Below are 13614 nucleotides of genomic sequence, written 5' to 3' on the forward strand. Positions count from 1 at the left end.
TTAATGAGAAGAGTGTGTGGATCCTGATAAGTTAGCTTGTCTTCTGTTAAATTTCATCAGAAAGACACAGACAGAATTTTTTTGCAGTTGGCTCTCACCCCTTTTTAATCTTCTCCCTCATGCAACCTAGGTGTAATTTAGCTGATGTTTCTATACAGTTCACTGAAGTACAAACTCTTCTAAAACAGAAGGGCACGAGTTTCATCCCCACAGCTGTCACTTCTTCTGACCTCTGATAGTTTTTTTAGCTTTGTAATTTCATTCATTTGTATAAAAGTTTTGGGTATTTTGTACAACTTACAAGTTGTTAGTAGTTATTGTGGTTTGCTTTCTGGATGCTGAAATATTCATCCTTTGTCTGTTCTGTGGTTGCATTCAAGAAAAGCAAATCATAATTTAAGAGATGGAAAAAAAATGACCGCAGAATTCTGTATATTTTCTTTATATGATTTACCCGTTTAGAACCCAAGTATGTTCCAAACACAATAAATATTGTAATGGTGGATTTCTACTGTCTATGTCCAGTCATTAGTAAAAACAACTGTTTTAAAGGTTAAGTGCATTTGAGTTAGATGACAGGAATCATAGATCTACACATCCTAGAAAAGTTATGTCGATTGGAATGCACAGGGGATCTTAACAGTGATGTCAGAGGCCTGTCAGACAAGGGCCTCTCCAAATGTTATACTGCACTGCCCTCTGTAGGTAAAAACAATCACTGCTCTGCACCTCAACATGGAAAACTTTTAGAGTTCATTATAGATATACCTTTCATGTATTTCTAATTTCTTCTGTTTCTTCCTTGACACTGCTGTTAAATGAAGCCATAATTAAAATCATTACATATTTTTCACAGGGCTTCAACGGGAAAGATGATTTCTGAGAATAAAAGCATCTTGAAATCTATTTATTTCATTTTCAGTAAGGTAGTCCTGACAACAGTAAATACTCCAGGAAGTTTAGATATCCCTGTCAAATGCATGTTTTATTAAAGACTTGGTCATGCGTGGTGCTTTGACATATTACTTGCAGAACTGCACATACATGGATTTCATTCTATCCTGAAATGGCTTAGTATATAGTAATTCAAATTTTAAAGGAAGTTTTTACCACTATATTTCACACATTTTAAACTGCCCTCTATCAACTGGCTCTGTTCCTGATTTTTTTAAGACTGCCCTGGTCAACCATTTTTGAAAAGACATCACAAAACTTCCTGCAGATTACGGCCAGAGAATCAGGTTTGAGAGGATAGGCCTACTTTAATTTTCAAGGCAGGATGTTTACAACAACTGTGTGTGGTTCTGAAATCAGCAAAGGAAAAATACATTTAAACTCAATTCGTACAAATGTGCATACACAACCTTTAAACACCCACTCCTTTAAACATGTTCAATTAACAACTACCCATTGACACAGAGATTACATGTGGTACTCAGAGAAGTTAGGCTAAACTAGCTAACAAGCTAGCTCATGTCGCGATCTAGCATTTAATTAACAAAGGCAAACTGGAAAGTACACAGAAGTTGACATGCTGACCTAAATTAGACTTGCTCTACTGTAAAAGAAACATGGGTGAATTCTCACCTTAATCACTGACGGACACACATAAGAGAGAAGGGAAAAGGCATTTAATTGTCCAATGCGGTGCTCTCACTGCAGCCAGCGCTGTGCCGCTAAACTCATGCTGAGATGCGCGTGTCCGCGCGCTCACTGGCGGGCGCGTCCTCAGCGCTAAGGGCTTTCCTACACTTGGTGTCATTATTGATCAATCCCTCAGTTTTTAGACAAACGTGTAAATTCAGTAGTTCAATCCAGCTTCAACCATCTCAGAAATATCTTGAGAATCAGATCATTCCTTCCCAACAAACATCTGGGAACTGTTAGTCATGCATTCATAACCATACGTTTGGATTACTGCAATTCCTTGCTCTCTGGCATCAGTAAAAAATCTCTCTGCTGCCAGAATTTTGACTTGGACTAGAAAACATGATGAACACATCACACCAAACCTGGCGTCCTTACACTGTTACCTGTTGCTTTTAGAATTGTTCTTATGATTTTAATGATTACTTCCAAAGCCCTGAGAGGCCTTGCTCCAAGTCATAGCCTATATAAGATTTTGTATAGCACTATGTTCCTTCTCGCACCCTGAGAGCCTCAGATGCATCTTGTATTGTTGTTCCCAGGTCTAGATTAATTCACAAAGGTGACAGAGCCTTTGCTGTCAGAGCTCGATGACTCTGGAATGACCAACCTGAGGAGATCAGGGCTGCAAACTCAGTCTTATCACTTCTGAAAACCTACTTGTTTAAAATATCCTTTCGGTGATTTTAACTGCTGAATTATTGTGTGTTTTTACTCTATCATGTGTATTCCATTTATATTGCTTTTATCTTGTTTTACTGCTTTGTCTTTTTTACGGTTTTTTTTAATTATTATCATAATTATTATTGTTATCATTATTATAGACAGCAATATGTTAATGATATAGAGTCTGAGAGAGTTGTGATACAGTGTGGAGTACCACAAGGGTCCGTTTTAGGACCCCTATTGTTTCTCATCTATATAAACAATATTGCAGCAGTGTCAAACACTAGCATGCCAATATAATTTGCTAATGATACTAATATAATTATTTCGAATAAAAATCGGTCAGTACTAATGAATAAAACTATGGCTTTCTTGTATATTCAAAATGGTTTCAAACAAATAAGTGTGGCATTAAATGTAAAAAATAATTCAGTAATTTATGATATTTGCAGGGAAGATGAATTATGATTTGGAATTAGCAAAAGTATATATTGATGGTGAAAAAAAATGTAAAGTTAAATCAGCAAGATTTCTTGGTATCTTAATTGACGAGAAACTCACTTGGAGAGATCACGTTGGTTTTGTTTGCAATAAGATCACAAGATCTATAGGAATTCATAGAAAAATGTGTCCTTTGTTACATCCATCTTGTTTTTTTAAACATTATATTACAATCTAATATATCCATACCTTACTATGTGTAATATTGTCTGGGCAAGGACTTACCCGAGATATCTTTGTAAAATTCTTATGCTGCAAAAATGTTTTATTAGAATAGCAACTTGCTCCAAGTCGTGCTGCACCCTCTCCTATTTTCTTGAAATGTACTGACCATTTCTGATATTAACATTCTTCAAATATGTACTTTTATTTTCAAAGTGAAGTATATGGATACAGACTGACCAGAAAGCTTTAATGATTTTTTTATCTATAATTCTCAGGTTAATTCTTATCCAACTAGACAAACCAATAACCATTATCTACCAATGTCTTGTACATCAAATGGACAATATTCATTGAAATACATAGCCCAACAATGGAACATGAACTTGAACTTTTAACTGACTCTGTCTTTGTGCCAATACACAAAGAAAACTTAAAGATGGTTTGATGACAAAAAGATTAGGTACTATAGATTATCGCTGTGTTGTGTGGCTGCTGTGTTTTTGCATAGTACTATGAAGAATATTTAGGAATTTAAGATACTCTGGTTCAAGGACTTCATTAACTCAGTCGTGTCTCGCTTAGGACAGATGAGCACATGCAGGAGGTTCCATTTCAATTTTGTTTTTTATAGGCAGTTTGAGCTGGTTTGTCTAACAAAAGAAAAGAATAAAGATTATTAAACTAGGCATCATGATTCCTGATATGGGATAAATGATACTCCAACAAAGGTAATTTAACTTGAAACACAATAACTATAAACCTAGGAACCAGGAAATGACTGAAACTTAATCAACACAACACTTGGAAATGGAAACTCACATTTCATATACTCAGTTCAAACAATTCAAAGGTAGGATGAGGCTGGTCCAGGTGCTCATTTGTTCTCCGGGGAAAAGGACTGCCACCTGTTTGCTACTGCTAAATGTAGACTCTGGCCATCCAGGAAGAGGGAGGCAGGTATAGTGGTAGGGGATTTACCGTGCACTTAGATGGAGACAGGTAGAGGAGTGCTTGAGGATTTTCCACATACTGATATATTTGATGTTCTGTTTATTTTTCTACAGTAGTGCTGATTGTGTGGAATATATGTATCTTTATTGACATTTTATTTTGCATCATGTTGTATTTTTAAATCTGTGTCTTTCCTTTATAGGTGAGATACCAAGAAAAGCCCTTTTTGTGTTTCTATCTCACCTCCAGATGTGAACTACTTTTATTTGCTTTTTCTCTACAATTTATATCTAATTGTGTAAATAAATTTAAACTTGTGAACTGCTGTTAGTAACCTGTGCATAAATGTGTCTCTATCAACTCATCAGTCTCCTGTTTTCTTCATACATTTCCTTTTTGTTTTATCTCTCATTGTCTTTCAGTATTAAGCAAGATAGTTTTGTTTCTCTTGCACATTTCCCACAAGTAAACTCAATGTGCTTTATATTAAAATGCATGTGCAAACACTCATCAGACACCCATCTCCCAAAAGAACCAGAATAAGCTTGAAATATAAATAGACTGCAGACAGGTGTATGTAGTTAAGTACATGCAAACACAGGTGGAAAATAATAAATGTAAACTTACACACAATTTACTAATAAAGAACTAATAACATAGCACTTCATAATAAAATACTGTAGGGGGAGCTGCTCACTTCACGTATCACCCCATTACTGTGATAAAACCTGATGGTGATGATGATTAATTATAAAAATCTGATGATGGTGATGATGATGAGATTAACCATTATGATGAAATATGATAATCACTTCGTCCTTATGATGAAAGGGGGAAAAAGTCAGAATATGTTTTTATACACTTCGATGTGAGTGGGTTTTCGTGCTATATTATGTGACTTAATTTCTGTTTTTTATTTATTCTGTCACCTCAGTATCGTTAAAATCGACGCGTTTAAACATGTACTGTACCGATAACGTTTATTAAAATCATAATCATTATTTCTCCTTTTGTTACGTCTGCTCTCCGCCCAGATGTTTCAAACTCTTCTTCTGCTGCCACGTTTTTGCTCCTTTCCAAAGAGAGAGACGACACTGGGAGGCTGTGCCGCAACCTGATTGGTCCAAAATCACGAGATCCCACTTTTGGTCCCGCCCATGAGCAGATTCTGAGGCTCTGATTAGCAAAATATAAAGTCAATCACGGTTACTATGGACTTTGGCTTTGCTGGTATCCAAGTGAGGACGTAATTTTTGGTCAACTCGTAGCTTCATCAATGAGAGCAGTGAACTTAAAGCTACTAGGGGCGCTAACCTCGTTCATGCATTTGTCGTAGTTACGCTTAAGTTAGCTTGTTAGCTTGTAGCCACATAGCTGTGAAATTGCATTGGAGAATTTGCGAAACAATGGCCCAGAGAAAGACTCCAAAAACCCACTCCAAAAAAGGTCAGTACCCTCTCTTTCCTTGATTGTCTGAGTCCTGGACGCGCCTCTATGTACTCTGTAAGTTACATATTTACATTTCATTTTTATACAGGTTAATGTTTTGTTCCACATCGGTAGAGATGTGTATCTGTCAGAACGAAACTAAAGATGCTTTAGGAATCACTTTGATGCATACTTTAATTCGGCTAATATATCGACACTATTTACAACACAAACTTCCAGCTTTTGCAGTTGGATCTCCAATGGTTCCCACAGTCACCTTCAGGCAAAAGTGCGTCCTGCGGGGCGTCTCAGCAGTCTTAACCAGCTTTAAAACACAAGATTTTATTTGAATAAAGTCAGTTTGTGTATTAAACGGATGCCGAACTGAGAAGCGTTTTATAAACGTATATGTACATACCGTAATCTGTCATTTTAACCGTATGCTTTGCCACTAAACAAAATTATATATTTAACTGACAGAATTTTGAATACGGTCTGGTTTGACGTTCTCGCGATGTAAGAAAACGGGCTAGTTTAGCCATTTTTCGCTAGCCATCACTAAATCCATAATACAGAGGACTTAAGCTATCCAACTTTACTAAATGGTCAAGTTTAAATGAATTGATACTCTGTGGGACTGCTGTCTTGTTTGTCCAGCCTTAGCAAGTAAGTGGTCCCTGTAAATGATGCTAAGCTAACCTAGCTACCAGAGATGATAATTTGCTAACAGTAGCTAACAAGCTATTAACTTTTAACAGACAGCAGATAATGGTTGATGTCCTGATGTCATTTGCGTGGTTTTAGTCAACAAAGCCCCTTTATGTACACGTTTATGAGCCTGACATAAACATTTCAGGTTATTTCATAAACATAACATGGCTTCATCAAGACAATTAATTAGTATATTTCTGCAATTACAAGTAGCCTATTTCTGTGGTGAGTTCAGTGACCTTCTCATACTTGGTTGCAGTTGTATCTTTGGTGTTACTGCAGTTATTCCTGTGGACCTCCCCGATGTGTTCACACAGTATCCTAATACAAGCAAATTGTGACATTCATAGTTGCTTACTCTTGGGAAAACTCCTTAAAGATATTTATTTTTTAAATATTTATTTTTAGGATTTTTTTTACATACACAATTGAACAAGATAGATATACCAAAACCAGACAAAATACGAGAAAGGGACATAGCCCATGTCAACCCCCACCCAGAAAGACCGAGACAGGGCTTCTGCAGATCCTTAGGCATTTCCTTCATTAATCTCAAAACAAGGCTTTAATTGGTATTAAAATGTCTTAAATTAGTTTTTCAAAAGTCTTAAAAATGTTAAGACGTGTGCCTTAGGATTTTTTTTTTTTTTCAGTTGTTTTTTGATGTTGCATTGTAAAACGTCGGAATAATTGTCATCTTTTTGTTTCAATTACTTACGGAATCCACCACGAGACAAAAAAAGTAATGTTTTATGTTTCCCTACCCCTCCATCACTGGCAGTTCATGTTTTTTTCCTCTTTTTTCAATTTTTGTTATTGTAACATTGGTATTGTGGCATTATAAAGTCTTAAATCTAATGTGCCTTTATCTGTAGGAACCCTGCAGAGAGTTACAGACAGAAGAAATAATTAAAAAAAATACTTTCATAGCTGTCTGTTTGGCCAATAATGATCACCAGAGGATTAAATGTTTACACAACTTTTTTTTACAGTGTACATGGGTAATTTGACCCTCAGAATGAACAAATAAAGTGCTTCAGCCTCTTCTCAGATTTCTCAATGCCTGTTACTCCCAACTATATCAGGCCTAATGCTAATAATGGATTGTCGTCTAGAATAAACATAGTGTTTGCATACACATCTACAATTAAAACCCAGCATTGTTTGTGTGTAGAGAGGGAAACTTACACTATACTTCTTTGCGTATGTACGGGAATGTAAATTACAGCAGCATGCATGTGTGTTCTTATGTGACGTGCAGACGAGGACACAAATCAGGGAGAGCTTCATCTTATTTCTGACTGCTAGCTGTGCCCCTACCAGCTGCTTCAAGTAGTTTTTAAAAAAAACAAAAAAAACAACAACTTTATTATGTATTCCAACTTGCTTTATTTTCATCACAACAGATATTTCACGCTGCCCCCTTTTGATCCTTTCCTTCACATTTGCGACGTAGTTAGAACGCATGCAAATAGCTGGGAAACCAGGAATTAGTAAAAACAAATAAGCTGTGTTCTGACTGCAGATAGTGGGCTCTGTCTAGTCCAGATTCTTACACAGTGATTCATAGTCAGTGACCTTAGCAGATATAATGAGGGCTGGATATAGAAAAGAGTGTCAACGACACTGACACTGCAGCAACAATATCTAAAACTTTAAAGCAGTTTTTAAAAAAAAATTCTACCAGATATTTCCAGCAGTAGAAAGTAACAAAGTACATTTACTCAAGTGCTGTATTTAAGTACAATTTTTAGCTACTTGTACTTTACATGAGTATTTCTATTTTCTGGTGCTTTATACTTCTACTCCTCTATGTCTGGGAAGTATTATACTTTTAACTGCGGTACATTTATTTGATAACATTAGCTACTTTGCAGATTAAAATTAATAATAAAAAACATCAAATCAACAAATAAATTATGATGTATTATTGTAGATTAAGTTACGATAAGGGTTTATTGAAACCCAAGGGGAAATACACAGGCTATCTGGCAGTAAATAAGTCGTTAAATCAGCTCCACCTCTATCAGCTGCAACATTAAAGTGATGAAAACATCAATAGTTTTAATCCAATAATATAATGTACATTAGTCTGAAATGGGCCATTCTGCAAAATGAGTACTTCTTTGGTATTAAAAAATATTTTGATGAAAATACATTTGTACTTTCACTTAAGTAACATTTTGACTGCAGGATTTGTAACAGAGTTTTTAAACACTGAAGTATTGCTACTTTTAGTGAAGTACCTTTGGATTATTTTCCATTGAAACATTACTGTATGCAGGTATTTGTAATAAGGCTGATATATTGAATAAGTATGGCTGAAATGATGTTTTCTAGTAAACTGAGGTAGAGCTGCAACTAATGTTCATTTTCACTATTGGTTATACCCATTATTTTTTTAAATAATTGTACAGTTATCTTCAAACAGTGACTGAGGTGTTTAGTTTATTTTAACGCAAGAAAATAGAAAAATAGCTGATCCTCACAAGAACCAGCAAATAAAAAAAGACTGTCCTCAAAAGCAGTTGCAGATTAACCCTCAGCCAATTAGCCTTTTCAGCTTTAAAGTAAGGTATCGTCAGAGGTGCTCTGTGACAAAAATAACGCATTACAAGCTGTGCCAATGGTATAAAATGTTATACACTACCGGACTCCTAAGTGAGTGTGGTCTCCTCTCCCCCTCATCTCCCTGCCTGTTTTGGAAATGATATAAATGTGGTGTGGATGGATGCAAGCAGATTTGGTATAATACAACACCATATACCAGAGAAATATAATATTTGCTCCTTATTTTGCCGCTCTTTTTATCTGCTAATTTAATACCTGATATCAACCTAGGACAAGATCTTATCAGTAAAATAATGTTATCTTTCCCTTTCCAAAAATAGTCTAATAAAAATAATAATAATAATAATGATAATAATAATAATAATCATAGCTACTGCGCAGCAATGCTCAGGGCCGGACAATTTTAGGCAAATTTAGGCAATTCTGAGCAACAAGAGGCAGAATAGGAAGACAACAAAAAAGTTGCAGTTACAATGTAGCTACATTTTGCATCAGTTGAGACTTGAACTTACAACCTCTGACACCAAGGAACATCTTCTATCTGACTGAGCTAATTAGCAAGTGACGACGCATTTGTGGCTTCACAAAAATCTGAAAATACACATCTTGCATCTAGACAGCATGGAGATGTTGTTAATTTGTTTTTAACAATGATTGATTTACTCCTTAAGTGAAAAACTGATGTGTAAAATGGTTCACATACATAATTCAGAATTCAAAATGCAGTCAAAAATTCAGTTTTTGATATAAAATTCTGATATTTTCCAAACATCATCTACCATGACTCCAAAATTTTGTTAATTTTTTTCATGAACATTGAAAACTTATTTAGCAAGAATTTGCAAGTATACGTATGTTTACAGTACTGTTTACAGTCAAACATCTTGATGCACTGTAGGCTCAATTTTTCATAAATCAAAAATCTGTGAGGATAATTTGTGGAGAACAGTCTGAAGATGCTCTGTAGCAAGTTTGGTGTCAATTGAACAAAAATTGTCGGAGGAGATAGGTTTAAGAAGTTTTACATTTAAAAAAAACAGAGTGATGGACTTCATAATATGCAATAAGTTTAAATGTACAAAATGGCTACATTTTGGTGAAAGTTGTGAACCTGTAGCACATACGGTTGATTTGTTGTGAATTTTCAAAGTTTTGAACTCTAGACGCTTGCTGTAGCGCCACCATCAGGACTATTGACTTGTGTTTGCAGCAACAAGAAGAAACGAGCAGGAAAACAAGAGGGTCCTGGCAAGACTGCCTGCCCGGCCCCTAATAATAATAATGATAATATTATTAAGCAAAGAAACAAGTCTATTTCAATTTCTGTTCATCTGGTTGGAAATTGACATCAGCAGCACTGCAGTGAAACAAGACCAATGGTTCAGCACTAACTCTTTTTGGAGCGTGTTGCTGTGACAGAGACAGGTCTTGAACTGAGATCATTTCCTCCTGATTTATGTTTCTAGAAAAAGAAAAGAAAGCCATTTTAATTTCAGAATGTTCAGAAGATATGTGGCTTGTAAAATCTGGATCCATTACTTACTGTGGTGATTTTGGGGCAAAAGAATTGGGCATAATCTGTACTTGCGTTCACTTTTCCCATTGGAATGAATAGACTCAAGACCGCCACTGGTTTCCTTAACGGGTGGGACAGTGGCATAACCCACGTGACAGATACAGGAAATGTATCTTATCTTTATCAGTGGTCTCTGTTATCATGTACTTGTGATATTGGTATCAAATGTAAGGTATTATCTAGGCACTGGTGTAGAATTATTTTCAGCAAAACCTTCAAATGACTTACCGGTGCTAATTAACCACCTTGTGATGTAAAACATGATCAGAGTATGCTCTGAAGATTTCATGTACTGTTCCTTTAATGAAGGTGACATATATCCCACAGCTGTGTGTGTGTGTGTGTGTGTGTGTGTGTGTGTGTGTGTGTGTGTGTGTGTGTGTGTGAGAGAGAACAAACAAGTGTCAAGGTTATTTGGGGGGCTATTCTGTCCTCTCTGGCATCTCAAACACACACACACACACACACACACACACACACACACACACAGTGTCCCTGGGTTTGTCAGCTCTAATAATAGTGGGGATCAGGTTCTGGATGGCCAGTAGACTGTAGAGCTGCTGGGAAGAAGACAAGGAGGAAGAGGAGAAGCTCTTTCTTTCTCCTGCTTAGCTTATTCACATTTTGTTGTCCTCCTTGATGGCTGCTTTCCTATTTGGACGATCAGTAATTTGGATTGTTTGTTCTTTTTGATTGTTTTTATCTCTTTACATCAGCTCATTGTTTTGTACTAGTTAAACCTTTATACAGTTTTCCGAAAGTATTTTGTCATGTTTTTGAAAACTTTTAAATAGTTGCGATTCTAATTCTTCTTTTTTCAGTCTAGTTTCATCTGGTACTTCACACGTCCATCACTTTATATTCTAAAATTGTTATTTTTAATTTTTTGTGATGGTGGTTTAGTGTGCAACACACTGTGTATATCTACTCAGGAAGGTTGTCTGCTCTGGCCTGGTTCTGGCCCAGTTCTGGCCTGGCACGGCCCTGTTTTTGGGTTGAGCTGAGACCTAAGACCGTCCATGCAGGGTTATCGCCACTATGGCACCTCCTACCCTGTCTCACCCTCCTCAGCCCCTGAGATCCATGCTGAAGAGGAGGAGGAGGAGGAGGAGGTGTACGCTGAAGAGAAGGTGTATGGGGAGGAGGCAGAGCCCCTGATACAGGAGGAAGTGGAGAAGGAGACAGGTAGGATTGGTGTAGGAATGAAGTTTGACCTAGTTTGGTTTGATTCTTATCTGGCCTGGTTTGGTTTGGTTTGGTTTGGTTTGGTTAGGAGGCGTTAATGAGGAGGAGGTCACACAGATGAAGGAGGAAGCTCAGCCTGTTGCCCAGGAGACAGGTAGGAGGAGTTTGTGAGTTTGGTTTGGCATGGATTGGTTTGGTTTGACATGGTTAGTGAGTGTGTTTATGAGGAGTAGGACTCAGTGTAGACTCACAAGTCTTTAGATGCTTTGCTTAACTAAAGACTGATGACTTTCTCCCTGATTTTGTGTTTAGATGGGCGGATACAATTTCAGAGTTTAAAAAAACTCCCTACGTTGCAGAACCAATAGTAAATCTGCAGGGCGGTCCTTCGGTGGCTCGCTGAACTCTTGTGCTCGTAAACATAGTCCGACTGCGTTAAAAGTTTTAAACAAAGTCGCTGTAAGTCCTTCATTTCCACAATCTTGTGGACTGAGCACACGTTTGATAAAACGGGGTTAAATCTCTCGGCATCCATTTTCAAGCTCTCTGTGTGTTTGTTTCCTTGCGGACAAGAAAAGGGGGAGCGCACATTTCCGGGAGGGCGTGTCCTTTTCAAAAAATGCAAGAGGCGTTGCTTTGTTGCTGGCCGTTTTCTCCGGTGTGTTAAACACACTTTGGAAAGGAGTGTCCCCAGACTATCAGAAGGCGGAGATCTCTGATTGTCTGGTGGCGAGACTAGACTCAGTGAGACATTGCTGGATATGAGGACGTTTGTTTGTTTTATAGCTCAACATAGTTTGGTTTGTTGTGGTTTTCACTGGTTTGGTTTGACCTTGTACAGTGTGAAGCATGGCTTTAATGCAAACTCAAATCATCCTGTAGCTTATTTACACAATTAAAGCCTTCCATTGACTAAAGTTGTACAGTAGCCACAGGAAGTCTTGAATAAAACTGGGTCCAGGAGAATCCTGATTAAGCATGGCACGTTTTCTGTTTGGCCTGGTTTGGCACAGTTGTTTGGAGCATTCAAATTTGAGTACTTATAAGGTTCAGAGTATTTTATTCTGTTACAGTTTGGCTTTATATTTGAACAGTGTTCTCCAATCACAGCTAAAATTGTGTTAAGAGTTTTGAAGTTGGAGGAGCAGCTGGTTCCAGGAGTTTTTTGTTTTTTTTCCCCATCCTGTTCCCTTATTATTCTGATTTTAAACACAGGAGTCTCCTGGATTATCTAAGAACTCTATAGTTTATGGATGCTAGTTTTTACCTATTTATAATGCAGCTTTTCTTTTAGTTTGGAGTGCCAGACTTCTCTAAATCTCTTCTCTAAATCAGTGTCCATGAGCCTTGGCCATTGTTGTTGAATCAGAGCTTTGTCATAGAAGGTGTCACGGGAGTGAATTGTCATTCCTGTCCCATCCCATTCCCACAAAAAAAATCTCCTTTCCTGTCTTGGAACGTCAATGGTTAGGGGATACTTAGTTCGCTGATACTTGGTTAACCACCGAGATTGTTTTGGACTGGTTATGCATGTTGGTCTATAGGTTAATTTATTTTGCTCACTACACAACATTTCTGTCTGTTCTGATAGTCACTGTGTCACATTACACTATTGTGGAGTCATAAAATCGTGCCGTGACTTGGCCGACAGACATGACACACTACACAATGGTCCACACCAATCATCCCGGGTCATCCTTCACAATGTGTGTGATGTCATTGGGTTATCCTTGTCCTAATTTTATTACTTGTACTATTATTTCAGTCACTGTGGCTGTTCATGTGCCAGCCGACATGTTGTTGTAGTAATGTAAAAAGCACCAGCAGATAGCAGGAGCTACATTTGAAGTACCATACGCAAACATACTAGTCACTGAATCCTCCACAACAAGTTCCTGAAAATGTTTCACATAAAAGCCTTTTTAGAAAATGACGGGATTCTCTGTTCCAACAAAGTTAAGCATAAGCATATCTTGCGAGGTCATTGTCGTGATCAGCTGCGTTATCTTCGCAGACCGGGCGGGATCACAGCGTCCCTAGGTGAATGATATCAATTTGGGCTGAGTGTGGCTAGCACTGCTAGCAGCAGCAGCCGTCGTTCTGTGCAGGTTAACATACAAATGCTTGAGTTGAATGTGGTTGGGCATTGCTCCAGTCGAATGATTATATAGCCTACATTGTTTTCATTTTCTAGATCAAAGTACTGCCAAACC

At 37.3% G+C, this 13614-nt stretch overlaps 1 protein-coding gene across 19 annotated transcripts in view; it reads left to right on the top strand.

Moving 5' to 3' along the window:
* The first annotated feature begins 5098 nt into the window (after window positions 1-5098).
* Window positions 5099-13614, top strand: part of unm_hu7910 (un-named hu7910) — a 62246-nt gene continuing 53730 nt past the window's right edge. For 8 of the 19 annotated variants that reach the window (XM_050056787.1, XM_050056789.1, XM_050056788.1 and 5 more), the window contains exon 1: window positions 5099-5376. In XM_050056787.1, coding sequence (XP_049912744.1) covers window positions 5337-5376 — 40 coding nt within the window. In that variant the 5' untranslated portion in view covers window positions 5099-5336. Of the gene's footprint in view, window positions 5377-10844; window positions 11402-11489; window positions 11556-13614 lie in introns of those variants that run through there. The other 11 variants (XM_050056793.1, XM_050056798.1, XM_050056796.1 and 8 more) reach the window with 5 other exon arrangements.

This window comes from Epinephelus moara, chromosome 11 (genome assembly GCF_006386435.1).
Source record: "Epinephelus moara isolate mb chromosome 11, YSFRI_EMoa_1.0, whole genome shotgun sequence".
Lineage (NCBI taxonomy): Eukaryota > Metazoa > Chordata > Actinopteri > Perciformes > Serranidae > Epinephelus > Epinephelus moara.